We start from the raw sequence: 24,725 nt of genomic DNA, 5'->3' as shown, positions 1-24,725 counted from the left end.
AGCGCGCTCCTCGCGGAGGCCATTACTTCCAGCAGTGCAAAAAGTATGCTTTCTTCGGAGGGCGGAGGTCAGGGGCCTTGCGCCGCCTCCTGGCGATGTGACCTTTAACAGGCCCTCGAGGGCCCGGGACACGCGGAGCACAGGATACCGGAGCCGCGGTCGGGGACCACCCTGGAGCTCCCGCGCAGCCAAAGGCCGTCCATGGCGTCCTAGCTCACTGCTCACGCCCGCCGCGGGCGGTGACGGACCTCGCCCTTCCCCACCGTTCCCCTCCCCCTCCCGAGGCCGCCGCGGCTCCCCTGACACAGTCCGGACCCTCCATTCTCTGCCCCAGTATATTTAACTGGCACAACCTAACCCGCTGCTCCCTCTCGGTGACAACCCTTCACCCGGACAGACGGACCCAGCAGCCAACCATCGGTCAGAATTGGCGGGCCTCCTGCTCCCTGTAGGTGGTGGCCTCGGTGGGCGGGGCTCGGGCAGCTAGCAAGTTGAGTGGAGCCACGGCTGACGTGAGTCAACAAAGGTCACGTGAAGCGAGCGGGGCACTTCGATTGGCTGCACCAGCCGGGCGGGGAGGGGGGGGTCACGGCGGCGGCGTGGGGTTCGCTGTGTGACACAATTACAACAACTTTGTGCTGGTGCCGGGGAAGTTTGTTTCTCCAACGAATTCCCCCCACATCCCTCAACCCCGCACGCTCCGGCCGTTCCCGCTCCCCCCGCCCGTGGCTGCCCCTCGCCCGCCCCCGCGATGTGACCCAACAAGCCGAGCCGCCGCCGCTGCCGACCCGGGGGCTCCGCAGCCCCAGCCGCCGCCGCCTTCACCGCCGCCGCGTTGGGATTTTTCGTCGCTGCCGCCCGCGGCGGAGGAGGAGGTGGCGATAAAGTTGGTGTGCGGGTCCCGCGCGGAGGTTGGGGGCGTCGTTGCGGGCCCCGGCCCGCGGGGGGGTGTCAGCGTCGGAGTTGTGAATTCGCTGCGTTTCCATGAAATCCAGCGGAGTGTCGCTCGCTACCGCCGCCGCTGCCGCCGCCGCTTTCGGTGATGAGGAAAAGAAAATGGCGGCGGGAAAAGCGAGCGGGGAGAGCGAGGAGGCGTCCCCGAGCCTGACAGCCGAGGAGAGAGAGGCGCTCGGCGGACTGGACAGGTATGGGTCGCCGTCACCCACCCGCCCGGTCGGCTCCGGACGGTTGGCGCCTCTCTTCGGGGAGGCCCGAGCGCGGTTCGCCTCTGGCGGCGGCGGGGCGGGCACCTGGGCTTGGCGCTCTCGGTGCCGTATCCGCCGCCGCCGGGGCCTCGGGATCGGGCAGGGATGGGTAGGTAGGGTTGCCGGAGCTCTAACGAGCCGCGTGTGTGTCTCCCCACAGCCGCCTCTTCGGGTTCGTGAGGTTTCATGAAGATGGCGCCAGGACGAAGGCCCTACTGGGCAAGGTAAGGCAGCCGCGGGGTGGAGTGCGGACACCGTCTCCCCAGCCGGCGCCCTGCTCGTCCCGGGCCCCGCGGCTCGGCCGGCGCTCATTGTGGCCGCGAACTAGGGCCGAGGGGCTTCCGGAAAACTATTTTCTGCTTTTGGTCTCCCCTTACCCCCGGATCCCTCGCTTGCTCCCTTGCGAAATCGCTCTCTCCTCTCGTAGCTGGAGGAACAGAGACGGCAGCGCTTTGGGGCCGAGCTCAACTGGGTCGACAAAACTGCCTGTTATTTTACGGCTTTGGGGGAGTCGACCGATGATCTCTCCGAGGTGCCTGTTTAGCGTCAAAGGCTCGTAAATGTGTGCGGATTTCCCCACATTTCCGACTTACTTGCCTCCCTTGGTTTTTCTTCTTTTCCGCCAGGCAGGCTGTTCGGGAAATGTACTGTTAACCCAACGTTTGGGGTTTTCTTGTGTCCCTGCTCCCGGAAGGAAAGTTGCACGTAGTTTAGGGCGGTGAAGAGTTTGCATGGGGCTGTTGACAGGCATCTCAAGGGTTATGGTGTTTTACCTGAAGTTGGGTGACTTGTTTACTTTTTGAGTCTTTCTGCTATAGAAATCCTGCAGTTACTTATGAATGTGTTTTCTCCTTGGAGCCTCGTTTCCTGTGTTTCTCACAGAGGAGGCCGAGGGGAATTCGGGGTGCAGACTCTGTTTATTTGTGTGGAAAGTTGTTGGCACTGTCATTTAGTTAAGTAATGGCTGCTCCTATCGGCCCAAGATGGCGGGACAGGGTGGGAGGAGAAAGTGAAGGGGGGGGTTTGGGGGAGGGAGGAGAGGTAAACATGGAAATAAATAGTAGCGATGAATAGGCCTCTACTTCGGAGTGTGTAGCTCGGTGGGTGATTAATAAAAATTATCCAAGGTTATTTGCATCTAGCATTCTTGCACCTTTCTCAAGCTTGGAAGCCGCATTCATAAGCCTGGTAAATGCTTATCAACCTGTAGCACATTTAGTTATCCATCCGTAAGCTATTGAACAAAGGCAGCGGAGTCTCGATCTGTCTCCATCAGTTTGTCTCTTGACCAAAATCTGATCGAAATGATATTTGAATGCTCGGTTCTTAATTGGGACCGTGAAACTTGGAGTGTGCCGCGATAGGTGTTGCATCCATTAAACATTTTCTTTTCTAGATGAAATCAGTAGGTTTGCATTTGATACCTAGCATTATTCTTGCAATTGAGAAGGAAGTTTGAAATGACTAAAGCCTTGCATTTTATTAAGTTGATTTAAAAAAAAATACGGTTATCCCGAATTTTTGTCTGCAGTTTGGGGTCACTAATTCTTTTATCTGTAATTACACTTCTGTTTTTGTTTCAAAGTAACTTAAGTGTAAGGGGTTTCAAACACAATAATGACCCAAAAGCTAAACTGAAATAATCATCAGTAAGCTCAGTCCCTTTGATCCATAGAGAAAAGTTGAATTAAACTTTGACTATGTAGGTATTAATTGGCTTCATTAAAACTATCGCCGGAAAAATGAATAGCGACTAGCTCTGAAATGATTTAAACATAAATGATTTAAACCTTGAAATTTCTTTGCAGCCTGCGTATTTGAAATATTTTACTTAAAAATACTTAACTACTGTCAAAGTTGTCATTTCAAAAGATTAAGCAAAATATTTAAATTTAAGAAGCATTGTATTTTGGATTGATTATCTCCGGTCTGGTAGCGGGTTGGTAAAATGGTCCGCAAATATAATACATTTGGAATAGTTTGGCCAAATCTATTGTTTTGGTTAGGATTATGAAGAAATAAATGGAATCTGATGTTATACGTGGATAATGTGTAAAATGCTAGTTGATTTTATGTCTCAGAATGCTTGTATTTAGACAGATTCACAATGAGTGGATCGTGCTTAACATTGTATTTCAGATTGTAATATTGAACTCTGTAGTTAGTATGCACTACTGACTTTAAATTGTAAAATAACATTTTCAAGTATTTGTGAAAATGTGCTTTACTTTCTTGATGTTTGACTGCAGTAACATAAATGAGAAACTTGGGAAGGTTCATTATATTTTGTGGCAGAATGAAGTTTTCATAAAACACTGGGTAATTTGATAAACTACTAAATATTTTGTTGAGCTAAAGGAAAAAAAAATCTTCATTACTTTAGACCCCATGCCTGTGAGGTCCTATTTAGGTCAAGACTCATTAGCCTTAACATTAAAATAAAACATTCTAGAGTATGTGCTTGCAACCGCATGCAGTTCTTGGTTGCATCTTTGTGAGCTTGAACATAACAGTGAAATGTGTAATGTAAAGCTTGATATTATATGATCTCTCACCATGAGTTTGGATTCTGAATAGAATGAATGAGCTGGAATCTTGCTATAGGAAGTATTGAAATATTTAGTTTCATCCATCTTTTGAACAGCCCTGGTAAACAGTATGTTTTTTTTGTGAAATGTTGAGCTGTGTTGGTTTCAGAATTCTTATTCCCTGAAAGTCTTAAAAATGAGAGCTGGCTTTTCTTTGTTGGGGTTGGTTCAGGCTGCTTACCTAAGGGCAGATACTGGAATTAAATAAATCACAGGACTCTTTTTAGCTATGATTTTTGTCATTACCCCATCTGGCCGTCCGCCCATCAAATTGAGTCGGCACCTTGTATAACTTTTCTTTCTGACAGAAACTTAGCTCTTACTACTTGCTTTTAGCATTTATTCATATACATTATTGAATATTCTTTCAAGTTTTTAAATTAGGTTTTAAAAAAGGTTAACTCTTGACCTAAAAGATTTGGAAAGTTTAAAACATTTAAGTATCTCTTCTTTTCCCCCGAACTTGTAAGTTCCTTTTCTAGTTGGGAGGATACTTTATCCAAACTGCTGATTTCTTTTAGTAGCTGAATGCATTTGTCAGACTAATTTATATTGGAGTCATTGAAAGAATTTCTGTTTGAATGATTTCCATTTGATATACAATGCTTGGGGGTTTGGATTAAAGAGAAATTAGTAGTGCATGTATTATTTTGTAGTAGTACCTTTAAAATATCTTTAAAAGATTGTTAGTAGCAAGTAGTTGCTTAATCAGTTCTTGGAATATAGCATGATCTTGACCAATTTTTTCTTTAATGCTGACCATCTTTTGGTATCATAATTCAAGACACTTATTTTTTTAATTACAATGGAGTTACTGAAAAGTAATTAAGAAGTGAAACATTTTAACAGGAATTAACTATGGTGACTTAGCACATTTTAAAAAATTTTTTGGGTTATTCTTGTTTTCAGTTAATAAGGATTTGTGTTAAAATATATATCAATATATAGCATGAATATATTGATAGTGATACTACGTTTGTATTTATAGTAATTATGTAATGCTAAAGGGTTGGAATCTTTTGTCAAGAAACTATGCTAAAATACATAGTTGTTCACTTTGAAGTACCTTTATATCATTTTTAAGTTTGTGTTAAATACTCTTGGGATTTTTTTTTTTTTTGGTAATTCTTTTAATCAATAGATTATGTAGAATACCTGGAAGTAATTTCTCCCTCATTGCAAGCAGATTCTTTACCGTCTTAGCCACCAGGGAGGCCCATGGATCATTTACTATCTTAAAATGTATGTACTTTAAAAAAAATACTTACTTCTTTTTCCTAGGAGATAATTAGCATGAAAATAGTAGGAATTTAAAATTCCGGAGGCAGTGGAAGTAGTTTAAGATCCATTAAAGCATATATTTTCCTAAATTTGGTTTGCTTGCATGTTAGTGACTAAACTACCACTGCGGTAGTGGTCAGTTGTGTCCGACTCTTTGCGATCGTATGAACGGTAGCCCACCAGGCTCTTCTGCCCATGGGATTTCCCAGGCAAGAAGACTGGAGTGGGGTGCCATTTCCTGCTCCTGGGGATCTTCCCAACCCAGGGATTGAACCCACGTTTCTAATGTCTCCTGCATTGGCGGGCAGATTCTTTACCTCTAGCGCCACCTGGGAAGCCCAATGTATATGGTAAGGGAAAATTATTAGGTCAGTTGTAGAAGGTGACTTTTTTATACTATAATATTTGGATGTTGATATTTAAAATTATATTCTATGTATATGTTTTGTTTGCTGGCACTTTTAAAGGAATATATTCATTTCCAGCACTAAAAGAGATGAATGTTTGGGTTACAAAAGTAACCGCAGAATAATGTCACACTTCTCTGTTTCAAAATTAGGTTTTTAATTTGATGCATCTTATAAAAGTATTTTCAAGTTTGAAAAGTTGTCTTGTAAATTATAGTCATTATTATTTACCTGGACAGAGTCTCAGGCAATTGCTATACATTTCCTAAGATTTTGATAATTTCTTGTAATAAAGCTATAGTAAGAGATTATACAAAGAGCTTGCTTATCTGGCCACACATTAGAATTGCAGGAATATATAAACATGCACTTTAAGTTCTGAATTCTTTCCCCTCACCGGATAGCTCTTTTTGTAGAATCAATTACAAATTGAAATGACATGGGAACATTTAACTGCCACCTCTGTACATTTCAGGTTGTTAAAAACTGTGTGAGAGATGAGTTTTTGTGATGTAGGTGGTAAAGTGGAATGGTGGGCCATGCACTTTGAACCAAAGTGAAGGTTCAGTGCTTGGCTAGCTACAGAGTAAAAATATCTTTTTCGGACTTGATTATGTAACATTTAGTTTTTATTTATGTAATAATAGTACTATTTTGCAGATTTGAAAAAGTTTACTTTTGGTTAAGCTTACTTTGAAACTCATTGTGATGCTTTGAACTCTTTGCAATTGATGTTAATGAATTAAAACACTGTGAATTAATATTTTTGAAATGTATCCAGAGAACTAATTTATGTTACAAAGACACCACTAGATTGTCAAAGAATTGAAATGGTGGCTATTTAAGGCCCACATGTATTTATTTGTAAACTAGTTAATTAACGAAGTTTAATGAATACATGATCAACAGTCTTATGTACTCATATCAAAGCCTCACATACAATTCTATCAGTTTTCTCTACTGGTTTGTAATTTGTCAATGGTAAATTAAAGCAACAAATATTTGAGTACACTGAATACAAGTCGTCTATGCAGGAAATACGGAGATAATGAAGATATCCCTTGTCTGTATTGAAAACTTACCGCTCCCTTAAAGGGTGAGGTAAGTATGAGGATGACTATCACCAAAACATCAGTGGCTGAGGGAAAGGGGAGTATCCTGAAGGTTTACGATACAGGTCAATTTAACAATTTACAAGTTAGAAAGGGTTTTTTTTTGGCCATCTTAAAAACACTGATTAGTAAGCATGCACAAAAGCAGTCACAGGAACCTGTTTGTGAAGCTTAAGGGAGTACCATTGTCTATCAAGGACCTTGCTGGAAAGGTGCTTTGGTGGCACCTGTTACACGCAGTGTTACCAGCAGTAGACATTAGCCCCAGAATCACCCGGTCAGTGGTGGAACACAGGGCTGGATGGGACTCTTAGGCTATGTGTGCACTGTGGACAGTATTGGGATCCTGGATTTGCTGATTCTTAGGCCCGTTTATGCAAAAGTGGAGACGCCTTTGCACTGTTTCGAGCCAAGCCACATTAACTTGAATATCATTCACTGCACTAATGAAAACTTACTTCTGACATTCCGTATGCTTCCTAACACATTCTCCTGACTAAAGTAAAGGCAGGAGAAGCATTGGCTTTACAGGGTGCTGTCCTGGCTCCTGTCTTCCTCAGGTCTCTTCTTTGTAGATTTAACTTTTCTGGACTGTGTATTCCTGATTTGAGAATTTCAAAAGTTAACTAAGAGCCCCTAGATTTTAGATTATTGGAGTTAACTTGAAAAATTATCCAATAGTTGCCGGGTTAAAATTAATGAAAGCTCATGAGACAGCATATCCTGATATATTTCATTTTTTTTTCTTGAAACATTTGAGAATTTATATTATGTAACATTCTGTATCAGACATTTAAAACTCAATTATTTCACTAATATTTTACAATACATGAGTTAAATGGGGAAGGGGTGTTCATATTTGTGAGATAATTGCACAATGGCTTCTGGGCTAGCTTGATTTACAGACACCCTTTTGCATTTATCTGGTCATTTGTTTCAACAAATTATGTACTTTGAACACCAAACCCCAGTAGAGAAAGACAAACCAGGCTCTTAGCTCCTTGTACCTGGGGACTCTTGTAATCTGCACCTTCTTTCCTTAGATAGGTAGTGCTGGAGATGGGCAGGACATTGATGGCTCCTGCAAAAACACTCCTTGCTTTCTCGGATCCCCATTTTCAGTTTACTCTTGGGGCAGTTGTAAGTTGAGTTTCAAAGTTCTACCCGCCATTGGGCCTTAGCGGAATGTCTCCTATTAATAGGATTGGGCTTGTTTCTTGATTGTGTTTATTGGAGATGGTATTTCTTGACTTCTTTATTAGCATGGCATCTTTTAATTTTGTTTAGGAACGCATGGTTTAAAATCAGATTTTTGCTTTTAGCAGACGTTCAGACGGTCATCTGCTGTGTTTTCTCTCACTCTTTCTCATTTTGTAGTAATGCTTACCTTTGTTATGAGTTCTTAACTTGAGATCCTTGAATGAACGTTCATGGGTCAACTTTAGGAATTTTCTGACCAAGTTTTGGTAAGATATTCAAGAAGTAGTTAAATAATAATCATGTTTGTAGTACAAAATAGCCCTAGGGTGAGGAGGAGGGGAGATTTTAAACTAGATTTCTCTGCTGTTGTGATTTTGTTTTTTAACCTTAGATGTGCATTACCTTAAAAATAAGTAAGCACGCTGATAATGAGTATACCAGAATTATATTTTGACTGATTAAAGATGGGTTTTATACTGGTGTGTGTATAGTTAGAGATACCTGTGAAGTCCTTTTTGTCAGGTTGGGATACTTCTCATCTTCATGGTCCTTCAGTCAGGATAGGGGTAAATGAAGTAGAGATGTGTATACTGTTTGGTCCTATCTCTTTCTTTCCTCACCCTCACCCTGGTCCTGTTTCTTTGCATTTGTTTACATGGTTGTACTCTTTCTTCATTTTGATCTTTAGCATCTGTTTCATTGATGACTTTATTTTTGGGTCTAATTTGGCCCAGTATGACATTTGGGACCTAATTAAAAACTGTAACCTGGAAGGGTGGGAGTAATTCCTTATTCAGAGAATTTTAGGTTTCTCAGCCAAATTATGGGCTGTTTGCCACTTCTGTAAGCTTTCACTTATTTTCTCTCACTCATTTCTTTCTTTTATTTTATCTTTACTTCTCTACATTTCTAAAACAGTCATCATTCTGTTGTGAATGTGTCCTTGTATTTTTGTGGTTTTGTCTGTGTGGTAGTATTTTGTCTGTTATAATAAATAAAATATACTACTACTAAGTTTATTCTCATGAAGAAGGTTGGGCTGCTTCCCTGGTGGCTCAGATGATAAAGAATCTGCCTGCAATGTGGGAGACCTGGATTCAATCCCTGGGTTGGGAAGATCCCCTGGATGAGGGCATGGCAACCCACTTCAATATTCTTTGCTGGAGAATCCCCATGGCAAGTGTATTATATAAGATCATCTAGTTTATTTTAATTGAGAACAATGGAAGGAACCATTAGATAAAGGAATCTAAGATAAATTTATCTAAGGAATCCTATTTAGGTAAAGATAAAGGATTGTTTTCTTACTAGATCTATTGTATTGTGTTCACTAGATCTTTTTCTTTAAAAAAGAAAGAAAGGAAACAGTGTATTAGAGGAAAGGTTCAGTATTTTGAAAAGCAGAGAAAATCAACCAATCATCACCAATCATTACCCACCTTCAACAATTTTCAGCTCATAACCTGTCTTGTTCATCTGTATTTTACCCTGTGCTGCCATTATTATAAAGGAAATCTCTTAATCCATAGATATTTCAGCTTGTCTCTGAAACATAGGGCTTCCCTCATAGCTTAGTCAGAAAAGAATCTGCCTGCAATGCTGGAGACCTGAGTTCAGTTCCTGGGTTGGGAAGATACGCTGGTGAAGGAAATGGCAACCTACTCCAGTATTCTTGCCTGGAGAATTCCATGGACACAAGAGCCTGGCAGGCCACAGTCCATGGGGTTGCAAGAGTCGGACACGACTAAATGACGACGACTGAAACATAGTCACAATGCCTTTATTACACATAAAAATATCTTGTTTATTTATTAATTTTTGGTTGTGCTGAGTCTTCGTTGCTGCATGCGGGCTTTTTCTAGTTGTGGTGAGCAGAGGCTACTCTTTGTTGTGGGGCATGGGCTTAAAATAACTTCTTAATATCAAATATGATTGAGTCTTAATTTTTTTTTGCCTTATGGAAGTTAAGAATTAGTTGCTTGGGAAATAAGTAGCGAACAGATATTTAGCTGAATATATGTGAATTTGTATTATAGTATTGTGGTGGAACTCTGTAATATTAATTGATACAACACATGATAAGAGATAATTTTTTCTAAGAACTTTGAATCTTAGTTGTTTGAGTCTGTTTGGATAGTTTATTATTTAGGGACAATTTATTTTTAAGATAAAATAAGCATTTTAGGTTTTAGAATTTCAGGTGTCAGAATGAAAACTAGAAAAGCTTTTACTTTGCTTGATTGGTTTGTGAAATATTTGTTAAACTGCTGTGAGTGAGGGACTCTCCCAAGTCCTGGGGCAACAAGTAAGACTTGGCCTCTGTCCCTGCAGTCTGTGGAGAGAGATGGACAGAGTGACTATTTGATATTGTAAGTGCCGTAATCAAGGTGTATATGTAGTGTTCTTTGAGCTCTCAAATGATGGCGCAATTAAAACATTTAAAACTTTTGATCGTCGGTAATTTAAACTATCCCTACAAATTCCCAACGTTTTGGAGCAGTTAGTTTAGGCTGGAGAAGTGGGTAAGAGAAACTGCACAAAGATGTAACATTTTGGTCTTGGTTATCAAACGTGAATAGAATTTGAGCAAGAGGAATAAGAGGGCAGAGAGTTAGAGGTATAAAGTTGAATGGTGTTTGGGGAATTGTAAATAATTTAGTGTGGACTCAGAGAGATTAAGGTTGTCCTAGTGGGATAGGTGATTGCAGCCATGAAATTAAAAGATGCCTACTCCTTGGAAGGAAAGTTATGACCAACCTAGATAGCATATTGAAAAGCAGAGACATTACTTTGCCGACTAAGGTCCGTCTAGTCAAGGCTATGGTTTTTCCTGTGGTCATGTATGGATGTGAGAGTTGGACTGTGAAGAAAGCTGAGCGGTGAAGAGTTGCTGCTTTTGAACTGTGGTGTTGGAGAAGACTTGAGAGTCCCTTGGACTGCAAGGAGATCCAACCAGTCCATCCTAAAGGAGATCAGTCCTGGGTAGTGTTTGGAAGGACTGATGCTAAAGCTGAAACTCCAGTACTTTGGCCACCTCATGCGAAGATTTGACTCATTGGAAAAGACCCTGATGCTGGGAGGGATTGGGGGCAGGAGGAGAAGGAGACGACAGAGGATGAGATGGCTGGATGGCATCACCGACTCAGTGGACGTGAGTTTGAGTGAACTCTGGGAGTTGGTGATGGACAGGGAGGCCTGTTTGCTGCAATTCATGGGGTCGCAAAGAGTTGGACATGACTGAGCGACTGAACTGAGTGGGATAGTTCAGTTCAGGAGGTAATTGAGCATGTGGCCCCCATCACTGTAGATCATAGGAAGTTTTGAGGAGTCACTGAACTCAACTCTCTAATCAGGGGAAGTGAAGTGACATGACCAGGATATTATTGACTCCAGTGAGAGGGATAAAGTGGAGAGGAAAGGGATCCAGTTGTTAAATACTGATGGATAGATAAGACTACATGAATTTTAGAATATAATTTTGTTGCTACTTATTAGATGTATGATCTTTGGGCAAATTATTTCATCTTTCAGAGGCTTGATTTTCTTATCCATAAAATGGAAGTGGTAATAGGTTTCTGTCAGGCTATAGCATTTTAGGGAGAAGAGATGTAAAGTGCGTGGCAGTAGGCCTGCTGTGGAAGGCTCAGTACAAGACGATGTTAGCGCCTCGGAAAAGACAATCGTTAAAGCGAGTCTATAGTTTAGGAATGGGGTGGGGGGTACAGAGGCAGATTTGAGATCTCTTGAAAACACTCTTCCTTGACTTTCCTAACATCTGACTACTTTGGCTTTCTGCATCTCAGTCTCCTTTGCAAGGAAATTCTGTTCTAGATCTTTACTCTGTCTGTTCCCAACTTGTATGTATGCTTGACCGAACTTGATTGCTTTACCTGGTATCTTGAGGACATCTTAAACTGAACATATGCAAGCTGAATTTATCTTTGGTTTTGATGTTCCCTGTCTTAATAAGTGGCACTTATCATTTCCCTTGCCAGAAACCTTAGAGCTGTTTTTAACTCCTTTTTTTTCTTAGCAAGTCCTGAAAGTCACCAAATCTTGACATTTCTACATCTTAAATTTCAAATCTGTTTTTCTCTATCCTCAATGCCACCATTCTAATTGCAGCCATGGTCCAATCTTTGACTTCTGAAATACTTGCATGCAGATTTTTTTGAATAGATATACTTGGAATAGTGCAAAATTGTAAAGGTACATAGAGGAAGTTGCAGTAAAAAGAGAATCTCTCTCCCACACCATCTCTGGGTTAGATATTTCTTATTCTCAGGCAGCCACTGATAAAAGCTTTGTTGGGTAACTTCATATTTCAACACGCACAAGTATATTCTTTTATATATCTTTTTCCCACACAAATGCTGCTGCTGCTGCTAAGTCGCTTCAGTTGTGTCCAGCTTTGCGCGACCCCATAGATGGCAGCCCACCAGGCTCCCGGTCCCTGGGATTCTCCAGGCAAATGAGACCATACTATATTCAAGTTGTTAAAATGCTTTGTTAATTTTGCTGCTTGCCATATAAAAATATTACTTGTTCTTATATTGAATTGTCTTGGACTTGAGAGTTCTCTCATTCAAATAGTGAGATGTTGGTCAGGAGGTTGGTTTGGTTGATTAAGTTACTTTGAAGCCCTGTTACTACTTTTATATGTGGTATAAAAGGTAGAAATTCTTCAACATGCAAAAGTTTTAATTGAAAGTATGTTCACATGTCTTTTCCTACGATAGAAGTAGCTTAATTTTATATGCTGTGAACTCAGTTGAAGTAATTGGCAAAATTTGCCTTCATATTTTGATTTTATTGGTACGACTGATTTAATTTACTCCCTGAATGTTTAAAGAAGTAGCCATAGTTTGTACCACTTAATATCTTATATTTGGAGGAGTCACTCACCTTCTTGACTTATTCTTGGTTTTTATTATGGAAAAAGAAAAATAGGTAAACTTGTATTCTTGATTAGTCACAAACAGCGCAGGGCTTAGTGTGTTGTTATGGGCCTCCCTGGTGGCTCAGACGAATCTGCTTGCAATGCAGGAGATAACACGTTCCATCCCTGGGTCAGGAAGATCTGGAGAAGGGAATGGCAACCCACTCCAGTATTCTTGACTGGAGAATCCCATGGACAGAGGAGCCTGACTGTCCATGGGGTTGCATAGAGTCGGACATGACTGGGCAATTAACACTACTAGTATGTTATTTTATGTAGTCACTCAGTCGTGTCGAACTCTTTATGACCCCACGGACTGTAGCCCTCCAGGGGATCATCCTGGCCCATGGATCAAACCCAGGTCTCCTGCATTGCAGGCAGATTCTCTACTGTTTGAACCACCAGGGAAGCTCTCTAGTGTGTTACTAATTTGTAGCAGGATACCTTTGTTTTCATTATATATTGACTGGTGGTGGAGTTGGAATGGTGGTACTTTAGGTTTTTGAGGTTATTAACCATTTGAGGGCCAGTGTAGCTGCAGAGATTTTGTATATGATTTTGGAGAGTGTATGGTTTCCTTTAAGCCCAACTGTGGACTCCATTGTTTTCAGCTATTTAGTTTTCTCTATTCTTGGGTAGAAGTGTTAACAATAAGAGTGTGCTGAGAAGATAGAAAAGCTTTAATACCACTGGATTGGTTAGGCTTAGATGCCATGGTTTATATCACACGCTTCTGTGGTGTTCCATGATCACTGCCATATTCTCTCACATTCTCCTCTACTGATTACAAGGGTGCTAGGGGAAGAGAATGTGAATTGATCCCTAGAGAACTTATTGCTCTAACTGGAAAAATCTTTGTAAGCACATGCTCCCTTAACATAGTTAATAGGCCTTAGAATTGTTTCTCAGCCTGGGTGTTCAAAATACTGGCTTGATTGGGAGGCTGTGTGATATACTGGGAAGAACAGTGAATCAGAAAACTGAAGACCAGTGTTTGAGTCTGCTGCCTACTTTGTCAACTTGCTTAATTTTTATGGTCCCCAGTTTAGCTGTCTGTTAAGATGAAGGGCTACAGATTAAGAATTTCCAAAGTGACTGTCTAGCATCAGAATTCTAGGTGGTGGTTCATTTGAATGTTTAGGATTGATTCAATTTTGGAGATTTTGATCCAAAAGGAGGGCACAATGGAACTTTGTTCTGGATTGTAATTTTCTTTGATTTCAGCCTCAAGCTTTCAAGACCAGAAATGAATGCAGGCACATAATGTAACTGAGAATTGTATGTTTTGGTTAGTCTGATATGATAAATTATTCAGTTAGTCTTTGATTGATTTGAAAGTTAGCCTTATTTATTAATGGTGTTTTGACTTCTCCAAACTACTACTTTTTTATAGTTGGAATTATTTATTAGGTCAAATCTGATGTTTCTAATTCTAGAACATGGGTATAATTACTGTGTGTTTACCTGTTTATTAGGAACTCATGACAGGGCTAAATGAATTGTCAGACATGAATTGATAAGAAATGTCACAGTAAATATGTACTATTAGGTAGAGACATTTGGGTGTTAAAGATAGTAAGGCCCCTCAGTTTCCATAAAAGTAGTAAGAATTGGCTTTAATTGAGGAACTTTCCAACCTATCGAATGTGAACTTTTATTGTTGAATTTGGCTCTGTGTGTGTATATGTATGAGTATATTGTGATTATATGTTTACTCTAAGCTTGTTAGTCAAAAAGATAGGTCTGGAGTTTGTACCTTAGGTTCAGAGTATAACTCTTAAGGAGAAACTTTTTCTGTAACACTTTTTGAAAGTGTTTATCTATAAATGGATAGATAAGTGGGTCTTCTGTCATTGAAGATATTCAAGTTTGCTCATTGACACTACTTGGCCAGGATGTTGTAGACAGCATTCAGACATCAAAGGATAATATTTACTGTTATCCGTAAAGATGATTCAACCCTTAGTCAGGATTCTGTGAAAAGAAGTAGCTGGATCCTGAACATTTGTTTTGTTGGATTTGGTTGTCCTTACAGAAGTGGACAATACCATGACTGATTCATAATCGAGTGTATATATTTCTGTAAATGGCAATTTTTTCCTATTTACTTTTTAAAAATAGACTGTTTATTTAGAAACAATTGTAGATTCACATGCACTGTCAGTAATAAGAAATCTAGTACAATGTCATGACCAGGATATTGACATTGAGATAGTCAAGATACAAGCCTGTTTATCTCAAATATCCATCATGTTGTCCTTTAGAGCCATATTCACCCACCCCACCCCCACCCCCAGTTTCTAACCCCTGGCAAGCACTGATCTATTTTGTTGCTATAATTTTGTCATTGAAAAAAAGTTGTATAGGTGGGATCAACATATGTATCGTATGTATAGTTTGTTCCGTGTTATTGATGTACCATGGTTTCCTTAACCATTTACTTGTTGAAGGATACTTTGAGTAATTTTTAGTCTGTGGCTATTGTAAATAAAGTTGCTGTGAACATTTTTGTACAGGTGTTTTTGTGAGCCTAAGTTTTTCTGGGATAAATGTCCAAGAGTGCAGTTGCTGCTGGTTGCTTGTTTAGTCTTATAAAAAACTGCCAAATTGTTTTCCAGAGCAGCTCTACCATTTTACATTCCCATCAGCAGTTCCCACCAGTGTTCTAGCTTTGTTGCACCCTTCCCAGGATTTGGTGTTATTATTTTTTTTATTTTCCATATTCTGATAGCTGTGTAGTGATAGCTCATGGTGGTTTTAATTTGCATTTCTCCAAAGGCTAGTGATGTTGAGTGTCTTTCATGTCCTTATTTTCCTTCTGTATTCAGAAGGAAATAGTCACCTCTGTGGTGAAATGTCTGTTCATGTCTTTTAGATTATTGATTTGAGACCTTTCTTTTTCTCTGATGTACAAATTTAGTACTATATATTTTCATTTCGGCACTGCTTTAGTTGTGTCCCACATATTCTCGTATTTTCATTCAGTTCTATGGGTTTTTAAATTTCCTCTTCAGTCCTTGGAATATTTAGTATGCTTCCCTGGTGGCTCAGACGGTAAAGCGTCTGCCTGGAATGTGGGAGCCCCAGGTTCGATTCCTGGGTCGGGAAGATCCCCTGGAGAAGGAAATGGCAATCCACTCCAGTACTCTTGCCTGGAAAATCCCATGGAGGGAGGAGCCTGATAGGCTGCAGTCCATGGGGTTGCAAAGAGTCGGACACGACTTCACTTTCACTTTCACTTTCAGTGTGTTACTCAGCTTCTGAGTATTTGGAGATTTTCCTGTTTTCACTGTCACTGATTTTTAGTTTTACTGTCAGTGACTTTTTAGCTTGATTCTATTATGATAAGGAAATTTACTCTGTATAATATTCATTCTCTTAGTTGACATGTGTTTTATGACCCAGGATGTGGTGTGCTTGAAATGAATGTGTATTCTGTTGGATGGAATGTTATATACATGAGAATTCTATCTTTTTGGTTGATTTTATTGTCCAGTTCTTCTATATGCTTACTAATTTTCTGTCTAATAGTTCTACCAATTAATGAGAGTGTGGTATTTCTATATTTCCAACTATAATTGTGGATTTGTCTGTTTTTCCGTTTATCAGTTTTTACTTCTTTTTCTTTGAGGCTCTGTCATTTGATGTGTACATAAGTTTGTCATATCTTCTGGTGGGTTGTTCCTTTTATCATTATGTAGTATCTCTTTTGCTCTTGCTAAAATGGCTAGTAATTTTATTTATGCTTGTCTACTTTATTGATAATAATATTGCCACTCTTGCTTTTTTAAAAAAATCAATATTTACATGTATGTCTTTTTCCATACTTTAACTTTACCTGTTGTATTTAAGGTGAATTTTGGGTGGGGGGAAGTACAACGTATTGTTAGATCATTTAAGAAAAAACACTCTTCCTGTCTCTTTTAATTGGTATAGACTGTTTATACTTAAGGTAACTGTTGATATATTAGAACTTCAAGTCTGCTAGTACTATGGCTTGTTCCTCTTTCTGGTTTCTTTCATTCTTGCTTCTTTCCTCCTTGTGGGTTATCTGGATATATGTTTTTTTATTCCATCTTGATTTGTAGTGTTTTTAAGTGTATCTCTTTGTATAGACTTCTTAGTGGTGATTCTCGGTACTGGAATATTCATATGTAATTTATCGCTATCTTCTGTTGTGGATGTTTTACTACTTCCAGTGAAGTGCAGACCTTTACTTCCATTTAGGCCCTTTTGTCTGCCCTCTTATGAAATGTAATTTTCTAAAGTGTTTTCTCTTAGTAACATTGAACATCACACCAGATGGTGTGATAAATTTTGCTTCAACCAGCAAATATGATTTATGAAACTCATGCATTGTATAATATTCTTGTTATACTTACTCATGATCTTATATATTCCAATGTTCTTTTTTCCTTTCTGAAGTCCCAGCCTTCTGCTTTCATTTCCTTTCTATTTAGAGAACTTTTAAAGTCATTTTTTCAGGATAACTTTATTTCCCTTCATTCCTGAAGGATATTTTTGCTGTATATAGAATTCACAATGTACCATTCTTTTTCTTTTAGCCGTGAAAAAGGTGCTATTTTCTTCTGTTTTCTGTGGTTTCAAATCAGAAATTTGTTGTCATTAGAATCTGTGTTCCCCTGTAAGTAATTTATTGTTTTTTTCTGGCCGCTTTCAAGAATTTTTCTTTGCGTTTAGTTTTCAGAAATTAAGTTACGATGTATCTTGGTGTGGATGTCTTTAGTTTTATTTATTTTGGTGTGGGTTTCTTTCATTGAGTTAATGTGTTTCACCACAGCTTGGAATTTTTTAGACATTATATTTTAGAATACTTTTAAAATCCCACCTTCTCTTCTTCTGGGACTCTGATAAGAATTTTAGCGCTTCTGTTTTTGGGTCCCTGTAACTCTGTCCTCCACCCCCAGTTCCCCAGTCCATTTCCGCTTTTAGGTTGGCTAAATTCTATTGATCTGTTTGCTGTCTCTGTTGTCTGACACTTCTGTTTAGCCTGTCCAGAGAGTTTTTTATTTTGAGTATTAAATTTTTTAGTTTTGTAATTTCCACTTGGTTCTTTTAAAACAACTTTCCTGAGACTTAGCATTTTCTAATTTGTTTCAAGAGCAGTTAAAATAGCTTGTTAAAGCATTTATGTTGACTAAAACCTTGGTCAGACTTATGATGCAAGGCAGGACTGGATTCACCGTAATTGACTCCCGCTCCCCAGAGGTGAAAAGCTACTGGGCAAATTTGGTTGTATCTACTCAAACCACCCATAAACTCACCATTCCAAATAACTTAACTTTCCTGCATAGTCGGGCACCAAGGTGCCAACATTAGTGAGATCCGCCACATCAAAATTGCCAACTCAGTGGAAGGCTCTTCTAGTAGGCAGGTTACTGTCACTGGTTCTGTTGCCAGTATTGGTCTGGCCCAATATCTAGTCAGTGCCAGGCTTTCTTCTGAGAACGGCATGGGGTGCAGTTGGAACAGTGTAGGTTTACTTGTAACTCTTTCTGCTGTTTTCCCATGATCCAGCTGTGTAATTTCCAGTCAGTGATTCCAAGTTTTAGATAAGTTGTAAGTGTTCAATTTCTGCACAACTTTATCATCCGCTACTAATTTAAAAATCATTCTCTGTTCAGCTAATAATGCTGGAATCCATATTTAGTTTTATAAGCTTTTCCCTATTTTTAGTTTTGTTTGGGGGTTTTGGCTTAGGAGTTTTATCCCTGTTTGTCGATAAGAAATATAAGAGTGAAATGTTAATAAACTTCAGTGTAGTTGTGTTAATGTCAAGAATTTAAAAATTAAAAAATGGATTGGTTAAACAAGATCTTTGTCAGATAGTTTATCAAAAACTTGGTTCATCTCAGTGTTGAATCTGTTGATTGTTTTCTCTCATTCACTTTATAGTTTTCTGGTTTTGGGTATGATGGGTGATTTTCAGCTGTGTCCTGGACATATTTGATATCACTTTATGAGAATTCTAGATTGCATTCTATTTTTATAATAGGTAAAAATCTTTGTTGAGCTGTAATGCCAGGACTGGGTGGCTATGTAGATTCACCTTCTGACTGGGCCCTACTGACAACCACCCTGGGAAAAGTAAAGCAGTGAATCATACTGTCTTGGTATAGACTGATGGGATGCAAGTTCAACAGCTGCCTTCAGTGATAATCTTCCTGACAAAAGTTGGGCACCAGTTTACACCACTTTGTTGCCTCTGAGTATGGGGGGTATAAGAACAGCTTCCTGATGAGTCATGCTTCTCAGCAAGAGAGAAGTAGTGGAGGGCTAATTCACAGCACTCTGATGCTGCAGGATGGAGCGTAAACTCCCCACTTGGTACCGCTTCCCCTGAGCTGATGCCAAGTGGTGGTGGGAGCTCATTTCCCTCTGGGCACCTCTGGCACCCAGAGAATGGGTGAAGTGGATTGTTCGCTGCGTCATCTCTTGACTTCTGCATCCAGTCTCACTGCTGGTTGGGTGTGGAGGTTCACCCTTCCACTAGTCCCTGCTGACTCCAGGGATGGGGAGAAGGTGGACTGCTGACTGGCTCCAGCTCAACACTTTGTTCAGTCTCGATTCCAGATAGAGTGCTGGTTCAGCTCTTATCTGCTTCTTGCTGATACCAGGTGTGTGTGTGTATTCCAATGTAGGGGTGACTAATCCTGCCTTGTGCACACAGCTTTTTGGGTGGTGGTTTCAGCAGCCCAGCTTGCCGTTGACCCCACTGACACTACCTTAAATGGATGAACCTGAGCACCATTGGGTGTGAAAAAAGATAAGCTCTCTTTCAGTTTTGCTGTAACCCAGCACAGGAGTATTGGAGCCACCCCTCTGGTTCTGCAGGGCCTGGAAGATCTGCTGCTTTCCTCATCCATACCATCTTGGCAGGGGAACTGGAGCACCCCTGTGTGAGGGATAGAAGATCAACTGCCTGTTCTGATCTGCCAGCACTATCCTAGTAGGGGACTTGGATTGACACCACCTGCTCCCCAGTCTGGCTGAGAGGAAGAGAGGGTGGAAGATTCGCTGCATGCTTGACGTCACTGAAACTGAAGGGTTTGCATGGAGGGTTTTCCATTGGGGTTTGGGTGGAGTATGGTGGGTATTGCGGAAAAGATTTCTTTGGGTTAGGAGGAAAAAGCCTTTTCTTGGGGCTTATTTGCCTGTGACTTGTGATGGTGAAGCAGCATCCTGAGCTGGAAATAAGGGAGGCAGTAGAACCCAGGGAGCTTAACTGCCTTGTCATTCCTCAAGTTTTGATGTCTCTAAGAAGTCCACTGCCTTTTCCTCATCTTTCAGATACCTTCTATCTTTGGCGAGTATCTCCTATATCTCCTATCTACATCCAGGATTTTTTTAGTTCTAAGAGGGTGTACCTGAGAGGACAGAAGTTACTCCATTTTGGTGGTGTTTCAAGTCCTCCATTGACTTTTATGGTAATTGAAGTTTGGATTGTGAAAATTTGTACCTCAAGATACTCTATCATATGAAGTAAGTGTTTAAAAACTCTAATTTATAGGTAAATCTTTAATTTGACAATATCAATCATAACATATTTGATCATAACATATTTGCATTACAAAGTTGTTTCCTTGTATCAGGGCTTGACCTATAGCTGTTACTATTTTGGGGACAAGGTTTAAATAAGTACAGTGCTTGCTTTTGACCCAAATGGTTTCTGTTTCACTCTTTAAAGAAAGCAAGATGTATAGCAAGAAATGGAAAGATAAGCTGGATTATAGCAGAATGTTACTGTTTTGGTTTGCCATCAAACAGCAGTTAACTCTTTAGATTCCCAAGACAAATATGCAAATAGAACATTCTACTTCGCTTGCCATTTTAAGGCCAGCAGAACAACATAATCTTTTCCAAATTTGAAAACACTTAAAACAGACAACATGATTGAGAAGTTTTTAGTAGGAGAGAGGTGGTATAGAATTTTTTTTTACCAGTGAGCAACCAGGGAAGCCCCATTGCGTGTTTCTTTAAACCTTTTTTTAACATTAAAAAATATTTATTTTGGCTGCATTGGGTCTTATTTGCAGCATGTGGGATCTTTAGTTGTGGCATGCAGACTCTAAGCTGCTGTATGCATGCAGATCTCGTTCCCTGACTAGAGATTGAATCGAACCTGGGCTCCCCCTGCATTTGGAGTGTGGACTACCAGGGAAGTCCCTTACTTGGCTGTTTTTACTTCACATAGAAGAAAATTAATTTAACAACCACAAATGTATTTGTTTACTTAGGTAGTTAACCTTTCATGGTGCTCTTTTTCTTGTGTGTTTGAGTTATTGTCTAGTATTCTTTCATTTCAACCTTTTGTATTATTTGCAGTACATGTCAGGTAGTGGCAAATTCTTGATTTCTCCTTCATGTTTAAGGATAGTTTTGTTGGATGTAGATTATTGGTTGATTAGCTTTTCCTTTCAACACTTTAACATGTCATCCCGTTGCCTTCTGGCCTCTGTGGTATCTGATGAAGAAATCAGGTATTTTATTGAGGATCCCTTATATATGATAGATCACTTCTTGTTGCTTTCAGGATTCTTTTTATTTTCTGAGTTTGCAGTGCTTCTTAGTGTAGGTCTGAATTTAATTATTTGGAGTTCATTGAGCATTTTGGCTGTGAGATTATTATTATTTTTAAATTACTGAGTTTGGAAACTTTTCAGCCATTTTTTCATTAAATGTTCTTTCCCTTTCTCAACTCTCCTTCTGTGACTTCCGATTTGCACATTTTGTTATTCATGATTTCCATAGGTCTCTGAGGCTCTGTTCATTTTTCTATATTTTTTTTCTTTCTCTTGCTTGACTGAATAATCTTAGTTGATCTATTCCCAAGTTCATTGATTCTTCCTGCCTGCTCAGATATATTTTTGAGCCTTTCTAGTGTATTTTTAATATCAGTTATCATACTTTCTACTTGATCTTTATGTTGTTCACGTGCCCAATCGTGTCTAAATCTTTGTGACCCCATGAACTGCAGCATGCGAGGCCTCCCTGTCCCTCACCATCTCCTGAAGTTTGCCCAAGTTCACATCCATTGCATTGGTGATGCCATCCAGCCATCTCATCCTCTGATGCTCTCTTCTTCTGATCTTTTATATATATATATGTAATTTTTCTCTGTTTATTGGTATTGTTTGACACATTATTCTTATATATACACTTGGCTTTAGTTCTTTAGACATAGCTTCTCTTAATTCTTTGAACATACTTAAAATAGCTGATTTAAACTCTTGTCTAGTAAGCATATCATCTGGGCTTCCTCTGGTACAGTTTTTATTGATTGCCCTTTGTTCTGTGGATGGACTGTATTTATTTTTATTCCTTTGCATATCTAAAAATTTTGGTTGAAAACTGGGCATTTTAATATGATAGAGCAACTCTGGAAAGCAGGCTATTCTTCCTCTGCAGCATTTGCTATTGTTACTATCTACTGGAATAGTTGTTTCATTGTTTATAGTGACTTTCTGAACTAATTTTGTAGTTTGTATTCTTTGTCCTGTATTGCCACTGAAATCTCTGTGTACTTCAGTGTTTAGGTAACTGTCTGGAACCAATAAATCTCCCAGTCTTTGCTGAGAGTGGTCTGTGTGCAGGCAGTTGACAGCTCTGCCATAACCTTCACTCTCATGATCCTGTAGAGCGTCATGGTCAGAGAGAGCCTAGGGACTTCTCAGGTCTTTTCTGGATATGTGCAAAGCCTACGTCTGTGTTTGGCTTTCTTGAGTCTCAGGGTTTTTATATTTGTTGGCCCTTTTCAAAGCTGTTAGGGACATCTCATTACCCTGCTTTTCCTTTTAGGATTTTTGCTTATTCTTTTGTTTGCTCCAGTTGTTATTCACTGCTTCAGAAAACCACAAAGTCAAACAGCTTCCTGGAATAGTTTTTTTTTGACAAATGCCCCTGGAGTAAAATGCCTTTGTATTGGGCAAGCCCCAAATCAGGTTGAATACAAATAGCCTTGTAAGTAGCGTCTTCAGGGAACCATCAGACAAGTCAAATAATTATAAATTTCCTGGAAATGAAGCTTTAAAGAGCTTCAGTCTTCTTTGCTGGCTTTTCAGGTTGGGGGTTGTATTGCAGATCTGTGCTGTTAGTTTTTAGGTCTACTATGGAGTTGACTGGGGAGGCTGGGACCAGAGCAAGTTAAAAAGCTAGAAAGCTCTGTTTTTACCAAGATTCAGCCATTTTTCTTGAGCAGATCCTGCCCAGATTGCTGAAAGGTTTTGGTTGACTTCTAAGAGTTATTTATCAGTTTTCTTATTGGAGAAGAATTGGTGGGGGGGTCCAATTCTACTGTTTTCCTTGATGTCACTCAGCGTTCTTTTTTAAAGGTAAATTTATGATTTCATGCAGAACTTTCAGTTCATATTTAGAACTACAGTGTTTGTCATTGATCTTTAAAAAAATGTCTTTCTCCTATGCTGAAAATTTTGATTCTCAAAGACAGTAGCATAATTACTTCACTGCTTTATCACAGAGTACACACATTAATGGTGTTAGAGTTACAGTATCAACACTACTATGGTTGCTAATTGTTGCTTGAGGATTTTTTGTTACTGTTGTTGTTATTTTTGTCTTTAGGGTATCTTCCACGGGAATGTTTGTTCAAATTACTGTATTTTAAAATTCCTTGAAATAATTATTCAGTCTTGTTATGTTATTGACTGGCTATGCACTGAGGTTTGTGTGTGTGTTCACTCACTTAGTCTTTGCGGCCCCGTAGCTATTGCCCACCAGGCTCCTCTGTCCGTGGAATTTTCCAGGCAAGAATACTGGAATCAGGTGCCATTTCCTAATCCAGGGGATCTTCCCGACCCCGGGATCAAACTTATGTCTCCAGCTCCTCCTGTATTGGCAGGGGGATTCTTTACTACTAGCACCACCTGGGAAGCCCCGTGCATTAAGGTTTGTGTGTTTGATTTTGCTTTTGGCTTTTTGGGGATTACTTTTTAAACTTACAGCTTTTTTTTTACAGTGTTAATATTTAAAATATTTACATGGTTAAAAAATAATTACGTCAAACCTACCATCATATTCTCCCTGTGACCATTTAAAATTTCCAACTTTATAGCTTTATTTTAAAAATTAGAGACATACAAATGCACAGACATTTCTGTCTGTACTTTGGCTATAATTCTTTTTCTCTGCCTCTTGATGTGCTTAGGTATTGTAGTAGTTCAACTCTTCTAGATTTTGGTCTGTTCAGAGAGTCGTTCTCTGAACTTCCCTCAGTGTTAACTTCCTACTCAAAAACGTTTGATTTCTTCCTATTGACTGGAGTGGCATCTGATGTCCCTCAATGTTTGGGTCCTCCAAAAAACTTTTTAACTTCATTCTCTGTTCTTCTCCATCTTCCTTATTTTGTATTTCAAGACTTTGGTCACATGATCCCCTTTTCCCTTTTACAAAGCTTTCCCTTGATCTGTAGAAGTAGAACCAGTTGCTCTCTGTGCTTCCAGAATCTTTTCTTTTTTAGAATTTAATTCATTCTTTTTCTGTTAGTGACAGCTTTATTTGATATATAATTCACATCAAGTATAGAGTTCTACCTAGCAGTAAAGAACCTGCCTGCAGTGCAGCAGATGTGGGCAGTTCCATCCCTGGGTTGGGAAGATCCCCTAGAGGAGGAAATGGCAAGCTAGTCCAGTATTTTACCTGAAAAATCCCATGGACAGAGGAGCCTGGCAGACTACAGTCCAGGGAGTCACAAGGAGTGGAGCACGACTGAGCAACTAAGCTAAACACAGCACATGAAATTCTACTATATTTTTAAATAAGAAGAATGCTTCCATTCCTCTAAAGCATCCGCTTTTCATTCTTTCAGCTCTTTGGTGTGTATCATCACATTTTATATTTCCAATGCTGCTATTTCATGATTTCTAAAATTTCAGAGATTTTTCTACAGTTGAAGATAACCACCCATCTATGTGCTCCATTTGCCCCATATTTTCTGCTTCCTCCATAGTGTTATG

General features: G+C 39.7%; 1 protein-coding gene across 13 annotated transcripts in view; it reads left to right on the top strand.

Annotated features, from left to right (window-relative positions):
- Window positions 1–975: 975 nt before the first annotated feature.
- The window catches only part of KDM6A (lysine demethylase 6A), a 179,245-nt gene continuing 155,495 nt past the window's right edge, over window positions 976–24,725 (top strand). For 12 of the 13 annotated variants that reach the window (XM_068962558.1, XM_068962557.1, XM_068962556.1 and 9 more), the window contains exons 1-2: window positions 985–1,145; window positions 1,366–1,429. In XM_068962558.1, the coding sequence (XP_068818659.1) occupies window positions 985–1,145; window positions 1,366–1,429 (225 nt within the window). Of the gene's footprint in view, window positions 1,146–1,365; window positions 1,430–24,725 lie in introns of all 13 variants that reach the window. The other variant, XM_068962559.1, reaches the window with a different exon arrangement.

The sequence above is a fragment of the Capricornis sumatraensis genome, chromosome X (genome assembly GCF_032405125.1).
Source record: "Capricornis sumatraensis isolate serow.1 chromosome X, serow.2, whole genome shotgun sequence".
Taxonomy (NCBI): Eukaryota; Metazoa; Chordata; class Mammalia; order Artiodactyla; family Bovidae; genus Capricornis; species Capricornis sumatraensis.
Note: the sequence above shows the minus strand (reverse complement) of the source record. Positions and strands in the feature narration are given on the sequence as shown.